Source organism: Vombatus ursinus, unplaced genomic scaffold, assembly GCF_900497805.2.
Source record: "Vombatus ursinus unplaced genomic scaffold, bare-nosed wombat genome assembly UNPS02014778.1, whole genome shotgun sequence".
In the NCBI taxonomy this organism is placed as follows: domain Eukaryota; kingdom Metazoa; phylum Chordata; class Mammalia; order Diprotodontia; family Vombatidae; genus Vombatus; species Vombatus ursinus.
The window spans coordinates 5488458-5512692 of NW_020954556.1; the positions used below are offsets into that span (position 1 = coordinate 5488458).

At 36.4% G+C, this 24235-nt stretch overlaps 2 protein-coding genes across 3 annotated transcripts in view; one reads left to right on the plus strand and one right to left on the minus strand.

The window, feature by feature from the left end:
* Nucleotides 1-1462: 1462 nt before the first annotated feature.
* Nucleotides 1463-5129, plus strand: DKK4 (dickkopf WNT signaling pathway inhibitor 4). Its single transcript, XM_027865438.1, has 4 exons — nucleotides 1463-1573; nucleotides 2621-2774; nucleotides 3609-3758; nucleotides 4861-5129. The coding sequence occupies exons 1-4, from the start codon at nucleotides 1463-1465 to the stop codon at nucleotides 5109-5111; spliced, it is 666 nt and encodes a 221-aa protein (XP_027721239.1). The 3' UTR covers nucleotides 5112-5129.
* Nucleotides 5130-5226: 97 nt separating this feature from the next.
* Nucleotides 5227-24235, minus strand: part of POLB (DNA polymerase beta) — a 33884-nt gene continuing 14875 nt past the window's right edge. Inside the window, exons 7-15 of one of the 2 annotated variants that reach the window (XR_003569372.1) lie at nucleotides 23238-23289; nucleotides 20186-20240; nucleotides 20007-20079; nucleotides 18641-18711; nucleotides 17610-17696; nucleotides 9990-10054; nucleotides 8802-8941; nucleotides 6267-6420; nucleotides 5227-5319 (exon numbers count right to left, since the gene is read on the minus strand). Coding sequence is in view for 1 of the 2 variants with exons in the window: in XM_027865437.1 (XP_027721238.1) it covers nucleotides 6326-6420; nucleotides 8802-8941; nucleotides 9990-10054; nucleotides 17610-17696; nucleotides 18641-18711; nucleotides 20007-20079; nucleotides 20186-20240; nucleotides 23238-23289 (638 nt within the window). In the remaining variant the exon portion in view is untranslated. Of the gene's footprint in view, nucleotides 5320-6184; nucleotides 6421-8801; nucleotides 8942-9989; nucleotides 10055-17609; nucleotides 17697-18640; nucleotides 18712-20006; nucleotides 20080-20185; nucleotides 20241-23237; nucleotides 23290-24235 lie in introns of those variants that run through there. The other variant, XM_027865437.1, reaches the window with a different exon arrangement.

The window sequence follows — 24235 nt, forward strand, 5'->3', positions numbered from 1 at the left end:
TGTAAGCCAGTTTTATATTGGTTATTATCTATAGTGAACTTTAAAATGGAGAGATCTCATACTTGTAAAGGAATATTTAGATAAATTCTAATGGATTGCTATATCGTGAAAACTTTCTGGAAACACTTTAAATCATGATAAGCCATAAGTGAAAATGTGACAAAGGCTGAATTCAGTTAGAAACACCTCACATCTGAAATACTGGAATGAATTTAAAATGAAAAAAAAAAAAGAAAAGAAAATGAAGAGGGAAAGTAGCAATTGTTTTTGTTCTCCCTTTAGACTCCAATCTTAAATTCCTTAAGACATTTGACCTGTCTTCTCAATTGTTCTGACTGAAAATCTGATAGGAAGGAGCTGGAGCTGGAGAAAAGCAATTTTTAATTAGGAAGTTTGGAAATGGATCAGGATAATAAGAAATCAGCTAGCATAAGGAGTCTGCTTCCATTTAATTCAATTTGAGAGAATACGATATAAATTACATCACATATAAAATGAACCAATAGCTTTTTGCTAGTTCTTTCAAATGTGGTGTGTAACTCAGTAAAAAAAAAATGCACTTTTTGCTTACATCTGTAACATCAAAAAAAGATTTTTTATGAAACTCGTCATTTTCGGAATTAATCAACCCTACTTCAAACAATTTTTTTTTTTTTATTTAAGGAACATTGTACTTTCTTTCCAAATTGATATTTAGTTGGAACAGGTGCTATTGTGGCAGCTGCTTTTAAGCTGGTAGGATTTTTTACATCTGGATGCTAGAGCTAATCAGAAAGTGTTTTTCTACCTTTTTCACTATTTGAGGCACAGTTTAAAGATTCTCAGTATATTTTGTAACTCGTTAATTTTTGGCATCCTCTCTCCAACACAGGCCAATATGATTCATTCTTTCTTTGAGCACAATTAGCTGTGAAAACAGATCTTAGACTCTTTTTTTTGCAAAGGATTACTGAAGGTAGGAAATGCAGGTGATTATCAGAGCTTGCCTTTGATACAGACATCCTGCTCCTCTCTGAGCCCTTTGAACTCACTTTGATATGCAATAATTAGGAGGGATTCAGCCCCAGGAGGAGAAGAAGCTGCTGCAGCCCTGCCTCCTCTCTCACTCTATTGAGTCCATGTTTTGAACTATTGATCAAACAGATTTGAAGGGATTTGTTGAAGCCTGTGTGGGGCTGAAGAGGAAGGAAATGTTGGGGGGAGGATGAGAGAAATGGGCACATCTGGCTATAAATACTCCAGGAAGGAGCCTACTGGTCAGCTTTCATTCATCACGTTTCACACACATTACTTAGACCTGAAATTCTCTATTGCAGAAGAAGCTTTGCAAGACTTTATATTTTCATATCTTGGCAAAACTAATTACTAGTTTGCAGGAGCACGCGTGCAGAGGGCAGATAGAGTGAAATCTGCAAGCAAGTCTCCTAAGAATAGCAAACACTGGGATCTGGATACCTGAAAAATGGTGGTAGTTTTCTTGCTGGGACTAAGTTATTTGTGCTCTCCCCTGGGAGCCTTGGTTCTGGATTCTAATACCATCAAGAGTTCTGCTGAGGTACAAGACCCTCGGAAGGTAAAATTTGTGCTGGGGATGAATGCTTATAATCGGGTATGCTGTCTGTCTCATTGCTGAAGTTCCAGATTTTATAATGAAATCATTATAATCCATAGGTTACAGTCTCTTACCTGGAAGGGAGGGGGCTTTGGCATAGGCAATAGGAAATAGTAATAAAATAGTAAAAAAATAAAATAGAAAAAAAATTAAATAGTAGTAAAAATAGTGTTTTATATATATATATATATATATACATATATATATGTATATATACACACACACACAGTGAAACTTGTGTTTTTCCACACATAAAGTGAAGCTAATAATCTAATGCCACTGAACAATGAGATGCTAAGACTCTTTCCAATAATAAACCTAAAGGCTCTTGGGAAGAAAACAACTGAATATGTGGTACTTATGTTATTTTAAGGATAAAGAACCTAACTTCATTTTGTTTGTTAGCATCCTTTATTATGTGTGAAGGCACTGCCACAAAGCCACAGCGCTAAATTTTCAGGAAGGTTCACAAAGAGCAAATGACAATTCCATGAATGGTGGAAGTTGCTACGGTAAAGATAAATACCATAATGGCATGAAATTTGATGATCTTAAGAAGCCAAATGTGGACTCTTGGAATGAAGTTGGCATACAGTAGTTGCTTAATAAATGTTTGGTGGGGCGAATTTTAAAATGTAGGCATTTGACTTTTATCCTGGCTTTGCTTCTCAAGGTCTCAGTTCCCTAATTTGTAAAATGAGGAGGGTTGGATCAGAGGTTCCCAAACTTATTTGGCCTATCACCCCCTTAGAAAAAAATTATTCAGCGCTTCCCTGGAAATTTTACAAATTAGGAAAGAAGTCTCAGATTAAGAGTACAATTGTACCCAAGGCCACTATGGCCCCCCTGGATCATTCCCACGGCCCCCCAGGGGTGGTTTCCCTTACTTTGGGGACCGCTGGATAATCTCTAGCGTCTCTTTGTTCCAAGTCCTTTGAGATATTTGAAATACTGATGGGTTTTCTTGCTCTGTAGTTTCTATTTCTTGTAAGTATTTTTACTCCACAGGGTTCTTCACAGTGCTTGAATGACAAAGATTGTGGTTCCAAAAAATTCTGCCTCAAATCCAGAGATGAAAAGCCATTCTGTACAATGTGCCGGGGGTTACGGAGACGATGCCAGCGGAATGGCATGTGTTGCCCAGGGACTCTCTGTGTCAATGGTAAGCCGCCATGAACCTATGCAGTGCATTAAATGGGATATAGCCCTTAAAAGACACTGCACATGTATACCATATATACAAGAACACTTAAAAGGCTCCTCTAAAAATTTTAGGTTTCTTATAGTTTCACATTCAACTTATGCTTCCTTAACTTAAACATTTCTTAATGAGTTACTCTTAATTTCATTTGTGTTAAGAATTTGTTGCTTAAAAGTAATAATCCAAAATTGAATATTATATCTTGTAATTATTACTTTTTCTCATGATACATATTTCATGTTTCCCTCTTAATTATAAAACTGACTTTAACTTTCTGGGACATGTAAAAAATCTTCCACTAAAGTTATCCTCTAGTCTTCATCACAGTATGGAAGTGACCCTGGATTTTTGCAGGTTATGCTAATAGACCATAAGCAGGTCCTTTATTAAACTGGAAAGGCTTAAAAGCATGGACTGCATAAACTGGTGTGTATGTGAATTCAATAGGCATTTATTAAAACATCTACCATGTACTGGGGAAATAAAGATAAAAACAAATAGTCTTGGTTCTCAAGGACATTACATACTACCTAGGTAATACAAAATATAAAACAAACCACCAGACAATTGATTTTTTTAGCCAAAGCAGTTCAATACTATCTGGATTACGTTCTCTATCATTGAAAGGAGTACTAACAATGATGAAATCATGGTTCTTTTAAGTACTGAAACATGCAACAAGTATTTAAAATAACAGAAGTAGAAAATACGGTTGCTGCCAAAGCATACTATGATATGCTCATGTGCCTGCTCCACAAAATGTAGTAACTCAAGCCCTGAATGACTGTCTCTCAGATGTTTGTACACTCATTGAGGAGACAACCCCAATCCTGGAGAGAAATGATGGCCAAGAAGGCTTGGATTCCAAGGTGACAACTCAGCATCCAATTCAAGAAAGCAAACCCAAAAAGAAGCCCAACATTAACAGATCCCAAGGCAGCAAAGGTAAGGGAACACCATTAACACAGTAAAATGATTTCCTTTTTTCCTCTAGGCTTCTGGGGTTAAGGGACTAGATGAAACAAAACCTGTCTTCTGCCTTCTAATTTAGTTCTGCTGAAAGCAGGAGGCTCAGTGTTAAGAGAGATAGTGGGTAAAGGACAAATTTGGGGTAAAGGGATAGGGAACATGAAATTAGAATAGCAGAAACCAGTGCAGTGCAACATGAATATACTAATCACAAATTATTCAATGATGAGAGAACCCACAAGGTTACATCCTTTGATCCTTAGACTGCATTAGTAAAAGAATTGTACTCTTTACCTTTGCAGAAAAACAAACCTTATCAAGTTATGTGTAATTTTCTAGATGTTTCATTCTGTTTTAATTTATAATATATATTACTAGGATAGAAGTCCCTAAATTGTTCCACAGAATCCAGAGATAACTCCATGATCAGAATATAGATTCTGACAGCAATATTTTCCTCTCTAAAATAGTAAACATAAAACTTTAGTACTAAAGTACTTTCATGGCAATTCTTAGGTAAGAAAGCTTAACTTCCAATCCCATGGAAATTTAAAGCATCATATAATTTCAATGTTGGGACTTTAGCAGACATCATATATACATGTGTGTATATATGTATGTGTGTGTGTGTGCGTGCGTGTCCATGTCCTAAAGCTGTGTTGTAAACATTGTGGCCTTCAAAACTCCCAAGGGGAATCAGATTAAAATGTAATTGTGAAGTGTTTAACAAGATAGATAAAAATCAATGAAGCATAGATAATATTAATTTCAGGGCAGCTAGGTGGCACAGTGGACGGAAGTCTGAAGTCAGGAAGACTCATCTTTCTAAGTTCAAATCTGGCCTCAGACACTTATTAGCTGTGTGACTCTGCGCAAGTCACTGAACTCTGTTTGCTCCAGTTTCCTCATCTGTCAAATGAGCTGGAGAAGGAAATGGCAAACCACTCTAGTATTTGTCAAGAAAACCCCAAATGGAGTCATGAAGAGTCAGACATGACTGAAAAACTACTAAACAACTACCACCATCTTCTGATACAAGTGTAGTGTTACTAAAAAACCTATCTTGATTTTTCTACAGGGCAAGAAGGCGAAAGCTGTCTACGAACTTTTGACTGCAATCCTGGACTTTGCTGTGCTCGTCATTTTTGGACAAAAATTTGTAAGCCAGTCCTCCTGGAGGGGCAAGTTTGTTCTAGACGTGGCCATAAAGATGGTGCTCAAGCTCCAGAAATTTTCCAGCGTTGTGATTGTGGTCCTGGACTGTTTTGCCGAAGTCAAAGTACTGGGCCTCGAAAACATTCACGTTTAAGAGTCTGCCAAAAAATCTAGTCTTCAAATACTTGGAATCTTGTGGAAACACAAACTCAAACTGATTCTTAAAGCCTTTAATATAGACATTTCTTGTAATAGATCATGCAACACTTGAAGTAAGTTAAAGCTAGACTATCTGATACTTTGAAACTACTACTGTAAACCATGGTGGAAAAGGAGCTGGTTCTTTGTCTGTGTTCTTCAATGTACATGAAAACTGAGGTTCCTGAAAACAAAAACATGTAGTTTTAACCTGGTGACTCAATTAATAACAAACCATTAAGTGGTTTCTTGACAGATACGGAAGAAAAGTAAAGGGGTTTGAAGGCAGTAGTAAATGCCTGCAGACTTACAGTGAAAATAACCCCCACAAATATTGGTAAACCAAACACCTGCTGGTTTGATACTGATTTCTCATCCACTAACACACAAATGCCATATCATCATGTGTAGGTGAAATTATATGAGAGTTTACATTAAATACAGTATTAGAAAAAAAGTTTTGTTTAGCAGATGACTTATTTTTGTGTTATGGAATTATAACTCCCAAGGAATTCTAGAACTAAAAATACACATTTCACCTTAAAAAACCTGGCTTTCGTACTTATCTTTATCCATAACATCTGAATGATAATGCCAAGAAAAAGTGAAGAGGACATAATTTAATAGTTGTAAACACAGAAAGATGAACTAGTTTGATTCAGAAGCCAATTTACTAGTGCCAGTTTCTTTTCAAGGGAAATTGCAGCTGTTTGGGTTACAAGTATTAGTTATGACTAAAATATAAGAACAACAGAAGAATGAAATGGAGCTAAAAAAAACAAAACCCTAATTTCTAGAATAAGCCATTGTTTCCTGAAGCCCAGGCACAAGGTATCTGACTGAAGTACAGGTAGGATCTAGGAAACAGCACTGAAAAATCCTTCTTAAGCGGGGCAAAACGTGGCAGAGTAAAATCTCTTGCAGAGATCAACCAGTTTTCCTTTTCTCCCTTCATAATATTTATCTTAAACCCTTCATAAAGAATAAATCTGAATAAAATGTGTATATTTAAATTGATCTATTTGCTAATAAAATAAGAATAATACCACTTGATTGTGCTGGATAGTTTAATGATTACAAGGCTAAAGAGTGAAAAGGAAGCTATTATTTATAAACAGTAAGGACCCTTACACAGTAAAGTTCAAGAAATAAAGATTGCTGTGTGGTGGTTCTTGGCATTGACACAGGCATCACTCGCTTCTGTCTTTGGGTTCTCGGTATTTCCACTGGATATAGTCAAAGATGTCTTTCTCACTGTCAACTGGGAGGGGTTCTCCAGCAACTCCTGTAAAATGGAGGAGAAAAAGATTTCTAGAGTTTAGATTTGGGGTTTAATTCCTATGGCTCACTTTCATTCATCCCCCACATCCAATCAGTTGCCAAGTACTGACATGTTAGAATGTAAGCTACTTGAGAGTAGAAATTGTTTCATTCTTTGTACATGTATGCCCAATGCCTGACACATAAATAAATGCCTCTTGATTAATCTCTCTCATCTGTCCCCTTATCTTCATTCACACAGCCACTACCCTTGCTGAGTCCCTCCCTCATCACCTCTTACTGGAAACTGCAATAGCCTCTGGTCCTAGGCCATCTTGCACATCCTATACATAGCTACCAAATTCCTAAGACACAGATCTGATGGTGTCACTCCCTTATTCAATCTTCAGTGGCTTTCTATTTGCCTTTGGGCTAAAATAAAAACTCCTCAGGCCTTTAAAGCCTGTCACAATATGGCTCTAGCCTAAAGTTTCAGACTTATTTCACAATATATCTTTTCACACATGCTATGTTCAAATTAAATGGCCTCCTTGCTGTTCCCCAAACTCAGCACTTCTCCCTTGCCTCTGTGACTTTCTACAGGTTGATACCCTTGCTTGGAATGCACTCTCTTCTCACAATCCCTCTGAGAAGTTTGAGTTTAAGATTCAGGTCAGGTGCAGCTTCCTACAGTAAACCTTTCCTGATTTCCTAGTTCTAAATGCTTTTTCTCTCTTCAGATTTTCTTGTATTTATTTATCCGTATCTATGTCAAATACCCTATCAGAATATAGACTCTTGGAAGACTCCTGAAAAACAGGACTATTTTCATTTTTGTGTTTCTAACTCTATATTCATAGTGCTTTGCAGATTAGGTTCTTAATAAATGCTTGTTAAATGGACAGGAATAAAGTAAGTAATCTGCAAGTGTTAAAAAAGTTATCCTGAAAAGTGAATAATGTATGATCAAGCAGGAGACAGAGAGCATTATGGGATGTAAAATGGATAATTTTGATTATATCAAATTAAAAAGGTTTTGCACAAACAAAATCAATGCAGCCAAGATTAGAAGGAAAGCAGAAAACTGGAAAAGAATTTTTACAGCAAGTATCTCTGATAAAAGACTCATTTCTCAAATATATAAAGAAATGAATCCAATTTATAAGAATACAAGTCATTCCCCAATTGATAAATGGTCAAAGAATATGAACAGGCAGTTTTCACAAGAAGAAATCAAAGCTACCTATAGTCATATTTAAAAAATGCTCTAAATCATTATTGATTAGAGAAATGAAAATTAAAACAACTCTGAGGTACCACCACATACCTGTCAGATCGGCTATTATGAAAGAAAAGGAAAAAGATAAATGTTGGAGGAGATGTGGGAGAACTGGAACACTAATGCACTGTTGGTGCAGTTGTGAACTGATCCAACCATTCTGGAAAGCCATTTGGAACTATGCCCAAATAAATTGTGCATACCCTTTGATCCAACAATACTACTATTGGGTTTGTATCCCAAAGAAATAAAAAAAAAGAGGGAAAGGACCTATTTGTACAAAAATATTTATAGCAGCTCTTTTTGTGGTGGCAAAGAATTGGAAATTAAGGAAATGCCATCAATTGGGGAATGGTTGAACAAGTTGTAGTTTATGATTGTAATGGAATACTATTGTGTTGTAAGAAATGATGAGGAAGATGATTTAAGAAAAACCTGGAAAGACTTCCATGAACTGATGCAAAGTGAAGTGAGCAGAACTTGGAGAACATTGTACAAAGTAACAGCAATACTGTAAGATGATCAACTGTGAATGACTTGGGTATTTTCTCAGCAATACAACAGTCCAAGAAAATTCCAAAGGATTTGGATGATGAAAAATGCTATCCACAACCAGAGAAAAAACTGATGGAGTCTGAATACAGATCAAAGCATATTATTTTTCACTTTATTTTTTTCGTGGGTTTTTTTGGGGGGGGGGGATTTCCCTACATTTTCTTTCACAACATAACTAATATGGAAATGTTTTGCACGACTGCACATGTATAACCTATATCAAACTACTTACTGTCTCAGGGAGGGGATGGGAGAGAATTTGGAACTTAAAATTTTTAAAAAATGTATGTTAAAAATTGTTTTTACATATAATTGGGGGAAAATGAAATATTATTTTTTAAAAAGGATACCCTAACAGGTTTTATGCTTTGATGGAGATGGGAATGTTTCCTGGGATGAGTATTGAATACTGCCTCTAAGAATAAAGATACAGGGCCTTGCTAAAATTAACCACATTATTTAATGGAAGGTTTTCTAACAGATCAAAGTTGCTAAGAATAAAATTTCTCTGTAAATGACTTTTTTCACTCAAAACGCCCATCGATCATTGCCAACAAAAGAACGATACTTACCAGTGACTCCCAAGGGCCGGATCGTATACTCATTGATTGTGAAGCCCATTTCTAGGGCGTGGGCCCTCATATTCTTATTGAAAATATCACTGCCAGTGAAGTAAAGAACACCACAGTAATACTGGTCCTTGGGAATCAATCTAAAAATACAGAAAAAATGGACAAAATTTTTTATCTAATGTGGTATGTATGAAGATTTTTAAGGTACCATTAAAGGTGAAAAAACACCTAAAAAGCTGTTAATAAGAAAAACATCATATGACATAGTGCTTTAACCCTTTGATAGTGCTCCTCAATAGCCCTCTGAGGTAGGTAGGCGGGTAGAACAGGAATTCCCATCATGCCCATGTTAGAGAGGAGAAAATGGAGGTTTTTAGAGGTGAAATAATATGCCCATGGTGGCACAGGGAATGTTCAAGGACAGATGGAGCTCTGCCTCAGTCTCCTGATGCCAAGGCCACAAAATGTTCTGCTTTAACAAGGTGGCCAGATAACCTGAGGAAAACAGTGCCATGAAAATGAAATTGGCCAAGAAAGGCTCCTTTTGTGGATCTTAACTTAAATATACCCACAATGGGGCTAGTGAGAGTGACTGCAGGATGTCAGGAGGCAATGTTCTGTTGAAAGTAAAGGAAGAGTGAAATGGCAACATCCTTGAATGTTTCATCCCAACAGTCTTTGACCTTCAAACATGAATCTTTTTAGGTGCTAAAAAAAAGAGGTAAGATATAGTCCATTGTGATATTCAGCTTCTCTGCAAAGAACAGAATAAATATTTGTTTAACGACAAAAATCAGAGTTTAGAATCTGACTTCGTTACATACTTCTTCAAACTAAACAACATCTGCAGAAGGAATATATGGTCTTTTGAAAACTATTATTTTACTAAAAAATAAGCACACTATGAAAGTAGAAATAAAGTCCAGGGTTTGTCTATTTAGTAGAAGAGAACTGGATAAGAAAGAGAAACAGAAGAAAAATTGCTCAAGTTGTTTGTTTGTCTTTTTTTTTGTTTGTTTGTTAGGCAATGGGATTAAGTGACTTGCCTAGGGTCACACAGCTTGTAAGTGTCAAGTATCTGAAGCCAGATTTGAACTCAGGTCCTCCTGACTCCAGGGCCAGTGCTCTATCCACTGTGCCACCTAGCTGCCCTGCTCAAGTAGTTTTGAGACAGACTGTGAAGAGTACCTGATATCAATTCTTCTATATGGATATGCAACTTTCTCATCTTCACTTGACAGCTGACAAACACCCTAAGAGCAAACAAATGATAAAAAACAGAAAAGATAATTTAAAAAATGAAAACTTACTTTTAATTACATATTTTAAAAAATGCAAATGTTTAAATCTATACTTTTGAAAGCTTAAATTTTAGATCAGAACCCTATATCTATTCTACCAGCTTTTCTGTTTTTATATTACTATCTTCTGAATGAGTTCACTGATATATAGGTCACTAACCACTGAAAAATCTTCAGTAGCTCATCACTACTTCATTATTAAAATACAACATTACTAAAATTATTTAAATTTATATATAAATACATTTATACATTATATAAATTTATTTAAATAAAATTACTAAAATACAACTCCCTTAAGTTTATATTTAAGACCTCTCATAATGTGGCTCCAGCCTTCCTTTTCAATCTTATTACACAAATATTGTTCTTTATACATTCTCCATTCTAGCTACAATGGAGTAGGCAGCTAGGTGGCTCAACGGATAGGGGCTTGGGCCTGGAGTCAGGAAGCCCTGAATTAAAATCTGTATTCAAACTGGTTGTGTGACTCTGGGCAAGTCACTTAAATCTGTTTGCCTTAGTTTCCTCAACTGTGAAATGGGGGTAATAATAGTACCTACCTCCCAGAATTGCTGTAAGGTTCAATCATATCATATTTGTAAAGTACTTAGTACAGTGTCTGGCACAGTAGGCACTATATAAATGCTGCTATTGTTATCAATATTCTTTGGTCCTAGATCTCATCCTGACTTTTTCCATGGTTCTTTATATTGCACTTCAAATTGTGTAAAGTACTTTCTTTACACACATTATCTCATTTGAGACTCACAACCCTTAGACTTAGGTGCTACAGGCATTATTATCTCCATTTTACAGATGAGGAAGTTGAGGCTCAGAGGGTTTAAATTACTTGCCTCTGTTCACAGAACTATTCAATGTTTGATACAGGATTCAAGCCCAAGACTTCCTGACTCCAAGTCCCAGCACTCTGTCTGCCTGTGATTTCGACCCCACTGGTCCTGTGGAGCACTGTTTCACATGACTGTTTTTCACAAAATTAAAGACAGCTGTCATGCTGCCCTACATCCTCTCTCCTTCGGGTTAAATATTCCTAATTCTTTAAACTAATGCTTATGCAGGCTGGAACATAAGACCCTTTACCATCCTCGTCATCCTCTTCTGGATATTCTCCAGTTTATCAACTTCCTTCCTAAAATATGACATCCAGAACTAAACACAATACTCCAGATGTCGTCTGACCAGGGCAGAGGACAATGGGACTATAACTTTCCTTATCCTGGAAAGAATCCAGAAGTCAAACTATACATGTAACTCTATTCCACAAATTTTAAAAATCCATTCCACTGCAAAGAAAACATCAGTGTCATATAGACAGTGAAACATTAGTTTCTTTGAAGCAGAAAGTGTAATAAGTGGACTTTCAATAGGTTGAAACAATATGAGTAAGTACATACAGATTAATGCTGAGGGTACTACTAAATTCAATTCTAATTCCTTGAAGGGCTTTTCAGGTGATAAAGAAACTACTGTATTTTATTACTTTATAGGTATGAGCCCACAATGCATTTCTAGTCACCAAACAAATGTATACAGTAAGATGAATTCTTTGTCATTTCCAGAAATTTGAGTAGAAAGACCTATAAGGGCACTAATCTATACTTTCTAACAATTTCATATTAATGTTTAAAAAAAAAAAAAGGTAGGTCAGATTCCTTCATTTATCACTTATACGAAGATCAAGGAACCCTATAGGAGACACAGGAGACAGTTTGTACCAGGCCAGTCAACCTGCCACAAATATCAAATCAACTACTACTTCCAGTGAGACTTGGGTGGAGATAGCTTAGGACCCTGACCCCAAGAGCCTTACAAATAATAGTCCCCCCCCCCCCCGCCACCCCTACAGTCCTGCATTTAGCACAACATCTAAGGAAGCAAATCCTGTAGAGAAGAGACCAGCTGTCCCCACCAAACTTAGCGCAAGGCAGCCTAGCTGAAGCAGCAAGGTACCCTAAGGAAGAACCAGGAGACATGATGATACGAAAGTCAAATCCCCATCACTACCTCCTAAGACTTAGGTAGGTAGCCCAGGGCCCTGAACCCAAAAGTCTTGGAAATAGCAGTGCCCTCCAGACTAGCAGTCCTGCTTCTAGCTTATGCTCCACGGCCATGACTGAGAGGACCAATATCTGCAGAGAAGGGCTCTACCTTCCTTGCCACTAACATCAACAGCTGACCAACAGGTAAATCCAGAAGCCTTGGAAAAGGCAGGGCCCCAGTCTACTGGCGTTCCTTTTACCTTAGCCCACTGGGTAGCAATCCCTATGAAAATGTGGCCTGGCAACTGCTTCTTCAGGAACTTCAGGCACAAATACTAAAGATCCCCAAAACAAAGTTCTTGCCACCAAAGTCCTTGGGCCCTGTCAAATGATGTAACTGATAGGATTTGATTGGTGGAACTGATATTAAAGACAATGCATTATCATCTGCTTTGCTATTGTATCCTATCAACCATGGGACTTTTCCATTTTACTTCGATGCTGAAAAGTGCTATATATGTTGTCTCCCTGCATTAGTATGTGTGCCCTTTGAGAGGAAGAACTTTTTACTTTTTATTTAAATCTCAAGCACTTATATAGCACAGTGCTTTCTACATAATAAACACTTACTAAATGCTTTTTTATTCATTCATCCAGTCTTCATGATAAAAACACAGCCACACATGAAACTAAAACTGGGGTGGAATTTAGTCTAAAGTGCTGTAATTTAATGAGTCCCTAAAGACTAGATTATCTTCATTTTGCAGACTATACTTAGGACTTTCCCACACAGAAAGGGGCCCATGGCTAGAGGATCAGTAAAACTTTAGGTTAGCTTCACGACATGAAGCTCATCTTCCTGAGGCATTAACAAGTTTCAACTCAACTTCTACCCTCAGCTGGATCAGAAATTATTTCCATCTGGAATTACCACACGGTAATACCTTACGGATATGGCTGTTTTTGTTCCTGAGGCAATGATCTTGCAGTTTGTCAAGTTGGTAAAAGGATTTATCTAATGGTTTTGCTCCTTTCCTCAAGGCTAATTTGATTTCCTGCACCTTTGCTAGAGAGCTAGTGTTAAAGAATTTCTGTGTATTATTGAAAATTCCTTGCTGGATTGAATGGATTAGCTCTGTTTGGCATTTCAATTGGATGGATTCATGTGGAGTGTTTGAAATAAAACCTCTTTCATTTCCTCAGGGAATTCTAGGTACCTTCTATTGTCCTTGAAATCCTTACTACCCTATTCTATAGAAATTTTTTGAGGCCAAGTTCACACTCAATACTACAGTTAAACTGATTCCTATTATGGTCAATAGTAGGCATATAAAAGGAGAAATGTTCATTTTTTTGACCCTTCTAAATGATATGGCTAAAGAATAAACAGTACAATTATCTAGAGTCTGATTAAACAAACAAAACAAAAAAAGATTTGGACTAGCCCCAGCTTTTAAAAGGCTGGATTACTGTTGCTTACAGGATTTTTTTGTTTAAAAAAAATTATATTCTATCCTGAGGATAACTAACACAACATAGATGCTCACAACTTAATAGGCATTTAGGAATAACGTCAAGCTACTTCCTTGTAGTAGGTCAGAAAATGTTCATGATTGCCAGCCTACAGGTTGTATCATCAAAAGGTTAGGGGATATGACTTTGATAGTTTAATTCTATTTGAATTGACTTTAAGGTCAGGTAGTCTAAGTTCCCTAAAACATCTCTTCTATTGTTTTACCACCTGTTTGCCTACTCCTTGGTAGTCATTCTCTCCATTTTACTCCTATTATTTCATCCTCACTTTTCATTTTCCATTCCTCAATGTTTTCCTCAGCAAGTTCCCTCTGTTCTAACAATCCATTCCCAGACAATCAATCAGTCAACAAACATTTATTAAGCATTTATACGTGCCAAGCACTGTGCTAAGCTATGGGAACACAAAGAAAGGCAAAAACAGGGACAGCCAGGTGGCACAGTGGATAGAGCACCAGCCCTGAAGTCAGGAGGACCTGAGTTCAAATCCAGCCCCAGACCAAACACTTGACACTTACTAGCTGTGTGACCCTAGGCAAGTCACTTAACCCCAATTGCCTTAAAAAAAAAAAAAGAGGCAAAAACAGCTCCTGACCTCAAGGAACTCATATTCTAATGGAGGAGACAATGGGGTGCGTAAAAATTACATAGAAAGTAGATGGGAGGTAAGTGATCTCAGGGGGAAAAGCACTAGCAGCTAAGGGGCCTGGAAAAGGCCACCTGAAGACAGTGGGATTAGAACTAAGTCATCAAGCAAACTAAAAAGGCAGAGAGAAGGATAAGCATTTTAGGCATGGGGCAGAAGCCAGGGCAAGGGAAGTGAGATGGAGGATGGAGTATTGTGTACAAAAACGGCAAGTAGGTCAGAAAAGAGGGACCACAGACAGAGTAAGGAGAAGCAAAATATAAAAAGCCTGGAAAGAGAGAAAGGAGTCAGGTTGTTAAGAGCTTTAAATGACAAATAGAGGGCTTTATATTTGACTCTGGAGTAAAATGGAGACACATGGGCAGACCTATTAGGAAAATCACTTTAGCTGAATGGATTAGAATGGGGAAAGACTGAAGGTTGGGAGACCAATCAACTACAACAGTCCGGACTGAGATGATGAGGGCATGAACTAAGGTAGTGGCTGAGTAAGTGGTAAAAAGGGGACATATATAGATGTTGTGTAGATAGAAACAAGATGATTTGGCAAGAATTGCATATATGGGGTAAGTGAGAATGAGGAGATGAGGGGAAGAGCCAGGGTTACTGGAAGGATGGTAGTGCCCTGAACGGTACTTGCAAAGAGGAGACTGTTTGGGAGAAAAGATCAGGAGCTCTGTTTTCACATGTTGAATTTATGATGTCTATGTAATATCCACATTGAGATGTCTAAAACATGGCTGATGATGTGGGAATGGAATTCAGGACAGAAAACAGAGCTGGATAAATAGATTTGGGAATCATCTGTATAGAGATGACTGAACCCACCGTAACTGAAGAAATCATCAAGTCAGATACTGTAGAGAGAAAACAGAAGGCCTAGGAGAGAGGTTTGAGGGACACCTACAGTTAGCAGGTATGACACAGTCAGCAAAGCACACTGAAGAGAGGTCAGACATTTAGGAAAATCAAAAAGGAACACTTAAAAACCTGGAGAGAAAGTATCCAGGAGGAGATGAGCAAGGGTCAAGTACTGCAGAAAGGCCAAGGAGGAGGTAGACTGAGAAAAGACATTAGATTTGGCAATTAAGTGATTACTGGTATATTATAATGAAAATAATACATCAACTATGTATGTGTACTTTGTACTTTTTTCAAATCGGTTTCACAGGTATCATTTCATTTGAGTCTTATAACAACTTTATGTCTGAGGTAGGCAAAACAGATATAATCCTAATTCTACTGATGAGAAAACCAAGGCCCAGAAATGGGGAAGGTAGATAGATAGTTGGAATTGCAATCTACATCTCATTTCCTAGTCTATTGCTTTTTCCACAGTCCTGAAACATACAGCTACTTTCCCTTTTCAAACACATTCTGATGCCCCAGGCAAAACAATTCCAATCACACTTAGAAGCTGAAGTAAAGCGTTCCTCATCCTTATAAATAAACACTGGCTTTGGTCCTCTGAAAACAAAAGTACCAAACTAGGGTCCCTATGAGTGCCAGGGACAAGTTAATAGCTATGTGCAAAACTCAAATGCTTCCTATTTTGTGTAGCAAACAGAGCCTTACAATTTCCTAACATTATGTCTGGTCTGAGTTACTCTATTTAAAACCAGCTACTTTTCCCTTTTATAACTCTTTCCTTCTGGTAAACAGTTCTGTACAATCAAATAAGATAAATATATTAAAGCACCTTTAAAATGATAAGACACTACATAAATTAATATTATTATTATTATTATTATTATATTATTCAGCCAACTGCTACAGTCCTGAATATAGTTTTCTGTGCTGCTAGGCTGTGGTTATGCCATTCAGAATAGAGACTCTGAAAGTTTAACAAGAATAGCTGAGTAACTATATAGTATAGCTCATTACTCCTGAAGGGTTTTTGCAAAGGTAGGGGTGGTTGTGGGTGTATGATAACATCCCAGATGACAAAGTTCTTACTCTATTTGTTACTGGGCAAATTAATTTAAGCAATAGATGGAATTTAGACCAGAGGTTTTACACTTCCAATTAGAGGCTAGAAGGATATGATTACAAACATTAACAAGTCAAAAAGGAAAAGGATTTTCTAGATTTATGAAGAAGCTTTCCGTTGATATTTATGAAGTACTGTTTGATAATCTATCTTTAATCCATATGAAGTTTTTCTTCTTACATCCTTATCCCCTAAGCCTCTAGGAAGACTGAGGGATTATGATGACTGATTAGACTTTGTTTCATTGTAAAAGACTGCTGTAACAGTGTTCTTCCATTTCCTTCTCTAATTATGCCTTGTTTGCATTCCCTGCCACTTCCCTCCTGCATCTTCCTGTAGACCTCCTACTCCTTTTTTCCCCTGTGTAAACTAATACTTTTCAGATTAATTCTAATCTCGATGATGGAAAAGGTCTGCCAGAAATTTCAAATTAAAGATGAATTTTAGGAATGCTGCAATTTCACTAGAGTAGATATTTCTGCTGACACAGACGTCACTATAACTTAGAAGATGGACTTTGAGAGCTGTTGCAGCCAAAAAATTTATCACCTTGCCGTCAACTTTGGATGAACCTTTCTGAACTTGGCTAGATTTATTCTTGGACACAAGATATCTAAGCTATTATTAGGTGAATATTGAAAGCTTTTCCGGATTCACAGAACCTTCCAGGGCTTATGCATCTGCTAACCTAGCTGTCAATAACTCAGGGTCACCTCCATAAGAATAAGACTTTGGTAGAAAATTTTAGTAACAAATTTACTTCAATGGTAACAATTCTATATCTAAATCATTTTAGTAATTTAGAAAATACCAGTTGAATTAAAGAGCACTGCAGAGTTCCCTTGATTATCCTGTTGTCGTTTAGTTATTGCAGTTGTGACTGACTCTTCATGACCCCATTTGGAGTTTTCTTGGCAAAGGTACTGGAGTGGTTTGTGATTTCCTTCTCCAGACCATTTTATAGATGAGAACCTGAGGCAAACAGGGTTGAGTGATTTAGCCAGGATCACACAACTAGTAAGTGTCTGAAGCCAGATTTGAACTCAGAAGATAAGTTTTCCTGCCTCCAGGCCCAGTGCTCTAGCCACTGACCCTCCTAGCTGCTCCCCCTTGATTATCTACTTCAACAGTAAAGATCAATAACAAGTGGGACATTTCAAGCAAATTTTTAAATAAATTTATCTACACTGCACTATAAATGCCAGTTTTGTTTACTGTAATATTGAACTTCAGAGAAGAAAAGCTTGCAACCAATCAGGCTGGTTACTGGGAAGGTTACTGAGAAGTCTCCAAGGTTTTTTCAACCATGTTACTCAAAAAAATCCAAAACCTCACCATAAATTTTGTGTCCCCCTTTGACAGAGTATCTGTGATGAAGTGGACTTTCTGTAGTTGTTCTACAACTTGATGCAACAGCTTGGGCTAGAGGATCAAAATTAGTGAAACAAACAAAAGGAAAAGAAAAAGTTAGAAGTTAATGAAGAAGAATTAAAAATCACCTTTCCAAAGACCTACAAAAGAACATCTGGCATTCTTATTTTCTTCATGAAATACTTTTTTCTCCAGTAAAAACTGATGTAAGTAAATGAAATACATTTTTAGAAAAGATAGTTGCTCATTAAAAAAAAAATCATCAAACCAGGAAGTATACATAATTCACTAATATTTTTATCTGAATAAATCATATTAATAAACTAGGTCATGTTTAAAGTACACATTCCCCAAAACAAATTTAATATATTTGCATCTCTTGTGCAGGGCAATGGCATTTTTCACTGAATCACATAATTCAGAGTTGGAAGGGCTCTCAATGCCACAGTCCACTAAAACACCCAGATCTTTCTAAAATTGCCATCTAACCGTGTCTTCTCTATCTTACAAAGTTGATTTCTTGAATTCAAATATAAAACTTTACATTTATCCCTTCAATTCAAACCAATATTCTAGGCTATCAAGATTGTCACGAGCCTATAATTCCTGTGTGGTTAGCTATATCCAGGTTTATGTCATCTGCATTTTCATTAATACCAACTTCGTTTTAACTGAAAAATCCTCCTTTAATGAAAAACTAACTATAATATTTACTACTAAATCCTGACATAGTCAATCAGCAACAGAAATGCTTTACCAAAACTTATCCCTCTCAAAGTTCAATTGCCCTTTTCACAGCTTGTTGGGGGAAAAGATATTTTACCTAATTTCCTTAACCTGTCTTCCTCATCATAGAACTCAGCACAAAAAACTTCTCCTAAATCAGTGTCTTGTCATGAATAAGACCTACTATGACTACTCAAATGCCAACAAACAAAACAAGCATAAGCATTGCTATGAGAAACCGACTAGACTTAACTGATGGATTTAGCTACCTGTTTAGTTGACTCAGAAGTGAAGCTAGGATGGGTAAGGAGAATATCCATATCTCCACTTGACTCTGCACCTGTGAATATAAATACCAATAAATTACATTCTTAATGCAAAGTCATGAAATCAGACTGACATGGAACTTGGCTGATGACATAGGAAGATGCTACTTTTTTGCTTAACTTTCTATTTCACTGTTCTTCACATTCAGAGCAAGTTAAAAAGATCTTAACTGTCTAACTATTTGGGTAAATACTGATGCTGTTTATACAAACAAGTTATTTCAATGTATTAGAAAATGCATCTATGGTTTAAGCTTCAAAACAGAAAACCTTAATTAACTGGAACATTCATGTATTTTGGATAAATTAATGTTAACCAAAAAACCCTTGTTCAAACCTTATGGTTGGAAATTTTTCATAAATACATTGGTACACTTTCCTGTCCTGGTAAGTACAGCATTGTGAACATAAGCTTTTTTGGTGACTGAGGATCTTCATCCTAAACATCAATGAATGATCTTTGTCCAGTACTGTAAACAAGGAACAGATTACATTGAATATGTACTGATTCCAGGACACATCCTAGATGTTGCTTTTTAAAATAATTTCCTCCTATCACTTTGTCTGCCTACCATTTGCCCTGTCTCCCCAAATTACTGAATTTCCTTCACGCCCACCAAATTTAAAACCACTGAGGATTTTGGTCCATGGATGCTTGCTGTAGTTATTTTATTTTAAAGTCCACAACTTCTGGGGGAAAAGATAATGAAGACAGAATTCTTTCCTAACTAATGGCAAGCAAATAAGTCTGTTAAATGGGCACCTGACCATATGTCGAAGGTGGGTGCCTAACTGGAAAGATTAACACTCTTGGTGAATTCACCCACATTTTCTCCCAGTAGTGTGCCATGGGAAGAACGAAGATGAGTTCCTCTCCCTAATTTTAGTATTTCTAGCCCCTTTTCTCAACTGTTGCTTCTAAGTTTTAACTCTAAGAAAAGGAAGCCATAGTATTAATCTTTCTGGTTTCTCCTAATCTAGTATAGGAGAATTGCAATTGCAATTGCCAACAGCACTTCTGACTACCTAATTTTTATTTCTTAGGTAAAAGTGGCTGAAAATGGTCAGGTCAGTTTTATAAGATTATTTTCATAGATTCTGTGAAAGTTATTATAATATCATTCTACAACAAAAACAAGTTAACTGTTCCTTGAATCTAACCAACTTAGATAATAATCACCCAGAAACAAACACACATTTCTTCAAGACAATACTACTGGGTTTTAATGACTTTGTTGGGGTTTACAATCTTAGCCCTTACAGGGAAATCCAATTATTATATGACATTATAGGACTAGGAATCACTCACCTCGTCGGAAACTTCCACAAACTGTAGCAATGTATTTTGAATCAACTTTCTTAATTTCATTCAGTACAATATCCTAAGCAAGAGGGGGGCAAAAAGGTAAATCAAAATCTAAAAATGCTTTGTTTTATTTTAGTCACTTTTCCCTCAAACCATCAGAATACAATAAAATAATCTCTTACTTGCATTTGTAACATTTCTTCCCTAGGAATTCTCTTCTCAAAGTCTTCAAAATATCTACAACCGCAAAAAAAAATAAATCAAAAACAGTGAGCTTCAATTGTCGTTAAAATTAAACACTCCAAGTAAGTGACCTCCCATTAAAAGACTTTTCGGCAACCAAATCTTACATAAAAATAAAGCTTCATTATGAACTAGCTAAGTAATAGCAACTTGTTTCTTAACCTCAACTCCTAAAGATGGAGCCAAAACCTTAAGTGCTATAACAATTCAGAAAACTTTATCTACACTTAGTGATAAGTAAATATTATGTTCTGACTCACTTTCTAAGAAGAGAAATGAATGAATTCAAGTCAGCAAGTTTGTTTACAAATTAAATCACTCTCTGCTGGTAATTCAGAGAGTTACAGCTTCTATTTTCCTGAATCTGCATTTTGTTAAGCCAATTGGCTTCACAAAGGCACCAATTAATTAATATGATCCCTTAGGACAACCAGATTCTTTGTAACATTTCAGATTATTGGATAAAAGCTTGGAAAGTAATGACCTAACAACACTGGTCTCTTCCTGGAAGAAAACCTAGGAAAGGTTAAGTTTAGATAGAAGGATATTCATCTAACTCATAGAAATGTTTAGATAAAGAAATGATAGAATATTCTAAAATCAAGTATTCTATAGTTAGAAAGATTACTGTACAGTATAAAGTATGCTTATCCCAAGAAGGGGAAATTTGAGAAGGCTGATAACACTTTCTAAAAATAGTTCCCACTTTTTAAAGAGAGTATAAACATAAAATTAAGCCTTTCTAAAAGCTAAGAGAACCAAGAAAAATTTAGTCACTAATGCTGACTACAATAACAGTTAATATTATACAGTGATTTAAAGTTTTTGCTTTTTTTACAACAATCTTATGAAGTAGGGAGTATAAAAATTACTTTCCCCTTTTTTACAGATGAAGAAACTAAGGCTCAGATAGGTGAAATGACCTGCCCAGGGTCACAAAATTACTAAGTGTCAGGCAGTTCAGACTCAAATCCACGTCTCCTCACTCAAAAAAGTTAAGTGATTAAGTTTCCTTTCCACTATATCAGTCTGCTTCTCCTACAATGTGATACAGTGGAAATTTAAGTCAAATCACAAAACACTTGTTAAATGCCTGTTATATGCAAGGCACTGCAGAAACAAAGACAAAAATAAAATAATTTCTGCCTTCTAGTAGTTAAACTTTACTGGGGAGTCAGGAGAGCTATATAGACACAAGTAAATTAAAACACTAAGGAAAAGCAGAACATAGACAACTGAGAGCAGGGATAGCTTCACAGAGGGAACACCTCAGATAAAACTTGAATGGAAAATAAGGATTCAGAGTTGATGAATATATTGTGGGAACGAGAAGACTGCTTGAGTAAATACATGAAGACAAGAGGCATGAATACAAGTTCATGGTACAAACAGCTTGTAGTCAGACTTGAGTGGAATATAAAGCAGGTGAAGGAGAGTAATATGAAATAAGTCTGGAAAGGCAGGCTGGCACTAGACTATGAGATGGTCTTACAGTTAGGCTAAGGAGTTTGTATTTTACTCTAGAGAACTGTACCTTAGAAAATTATTTTGGCAAATGTGCAGAGGTCATACTAGAACAAAGGGATCCTGGAAGCAGAATTCAATTACAAGGCTATCAAAAGAGTTCAGATGAGAAGTGATGATATCCTGAACCAGGGTGGTGGCTGTGTAAGTGACAGATAGGAGACAAATATCACAGATGTTGCAGAGGTGGACTTGGAAGGCCTTGGTAACTGCTGGTCACTGATTAGGAAGAAAACTAGAATGCAGTGTGTCAAAATAGCCAACTGAGGAAAAAATGTCTAAGAGAATGGAGCAGTTAAATGTCAAAAGATGCAGAAAGACCAAGGAGAATAAGGACTGAGACAAGGTAGACTGTTAAATGCCTGTTATATGCAACCTGGACTTGGGAGAGAAGAAATTATTGGTAACCTTCCAAGACAACGATGGAAAGAGCACTGAACTTGGAATCTGAGGCCTTTAGGCTTCACGTCCTGGCTCTACTGCTCACTAGTTGTGTGACAAGAAAAGGCCTTTAACCTTGCAAAGCCTCTGGAGATGATGAGACTTGCATTACCAAGACTGCTTTAAGCAACATGATACAAGAAATGTAAAGACCTGTATAAACGTGAGCTATAATTGTTCCACACACTTAACTAATATTTGAGTAACCATAACTTACTTCCTTCCCATACTGCTATTAAATTTTTCACCTTCTGGTCTTGTTACTCAACCATTATGTATGTATTATATATACACATACATCAATACCACACCACACCACATACACAGTACTTTTTAAGATTTGGTATTTGCCCGTGTGGGTGGTTACTCCAGCCACTGAACCAGACTACACATCCTCCACAATTTTATAGATGGCCTTACCCAGAATTACTGTGCCTGAATAATTCATCGTTATGCATTCAGGCTAATGATAAGCCTCTCTAAACTCAGGCTGGTTCTTGGATAAGAAACTTACAATTTTATCAGTGAGACCAAAAGTCCTTTCCTTTCAGTGGCACCTATCACAGAATAGCATTTGAGAACCAAGGTAACATCAATGCCATGATAAGATATCAGAGAAGGATTTTAGTGAAGGAGAATACATATTTATTTGAGAGCATATAAATGTGTATATGTATACACATATACATTATATATATCCTACAATAAAGCCTTTTCCTAATGACTCAACAAGACATGGAAGTGACAGTGGGTTCCTGAAGGTTAACCCTCAATGAATTGTAAGCTTTGGAAGATCCTAACAAGCTGGAAAATCTTCAAGTGTCAATGTAACAAAAAAGATTGTCACTCTAAAACCAGTCTAATTTCAGGGAGATTCATCACCAAAAGGCACAAAGGGGTTATAACTGGTGTGGGTAGAAGAAGTACTTACACTGGTTTAAATATGAGTCTTTTGAAGTATGTAAGTATATGTTTTTGAAATTGGCCTTAAAATTTTAAGTGTCAACAACAAAAAAACTATCTCACCTCAGCCCAATTCGCTGATGATGGTTCAATTTGCGTTCATTTTTCCTAAGATCTATGTCAGAAATAGAAAAAACTCTGAGAAGTAAAATTTAACACTTTCGAAAATTACTTCATTTTAAAATAAGAACTAAACAAAGTATTAGTTCATTGAAATGATCTTTCAAAAGCTTATCCGAAAAGAAATTAAAGATAAAAATACTTTGATGAGATTACAAATCAGACATTTCATAATCATACTACCACAAACTGCTGCTCTTATGGTGGATATGGTTTAACTACATTCAAGTTTTGTAACATAATTTCATGAAATTAGCAAAGTGTGAGGCTAATTCCTCAGGGTATAGTATAGAACAGCACTACACGGTACTTGTACTGGAAATTACTTATCTCCTCGGATAAACAGTTTGAATGGTCAATTCTTCGTCTTGACAGAACAGATACAGGTTCAACATAACATTCTTGAATCTAGTACCACCGGCTCTGAACTACATTTGAACAACAATGTAGCAATATTAATATGTTCAAAAGCTAACTGATAAACCCTTAATCTGATGGATAAAAAGATGCAAGAGAATAATATAATAGAGAAAATTAAGCACCTTCAGACTACCTAAAGCAAATCAATATACCTAACAATCACAGATTCAAGGTAGTCACATAATATAGTTGAGTCTTCATATGAACTGTGGTAAAATTAAAAAAAACAAACAAACAAAACACTTTTGTATGCACAAAAACTACAAAATAATGACTACATGCAGCAGTAAATGAAAAGGATTTCAGGATTTCCAAAAGTAGCTGGAAGGGATGGAGAAAGGAACAGCCACTGCAGTTTTAGTTGGAAAATCCACCCTTCTACACTGGCTTATTGCTTCCTAGCTTCAAACATACTCAGACTCCCCATCTTTAAAAAAAGGAAAGAAAAAGAAACAAACAAACAAACAAATCTTAAGTCTTACTTGTTCCAATCTATCTCTTTTCTTCACTGTGAAATTCCA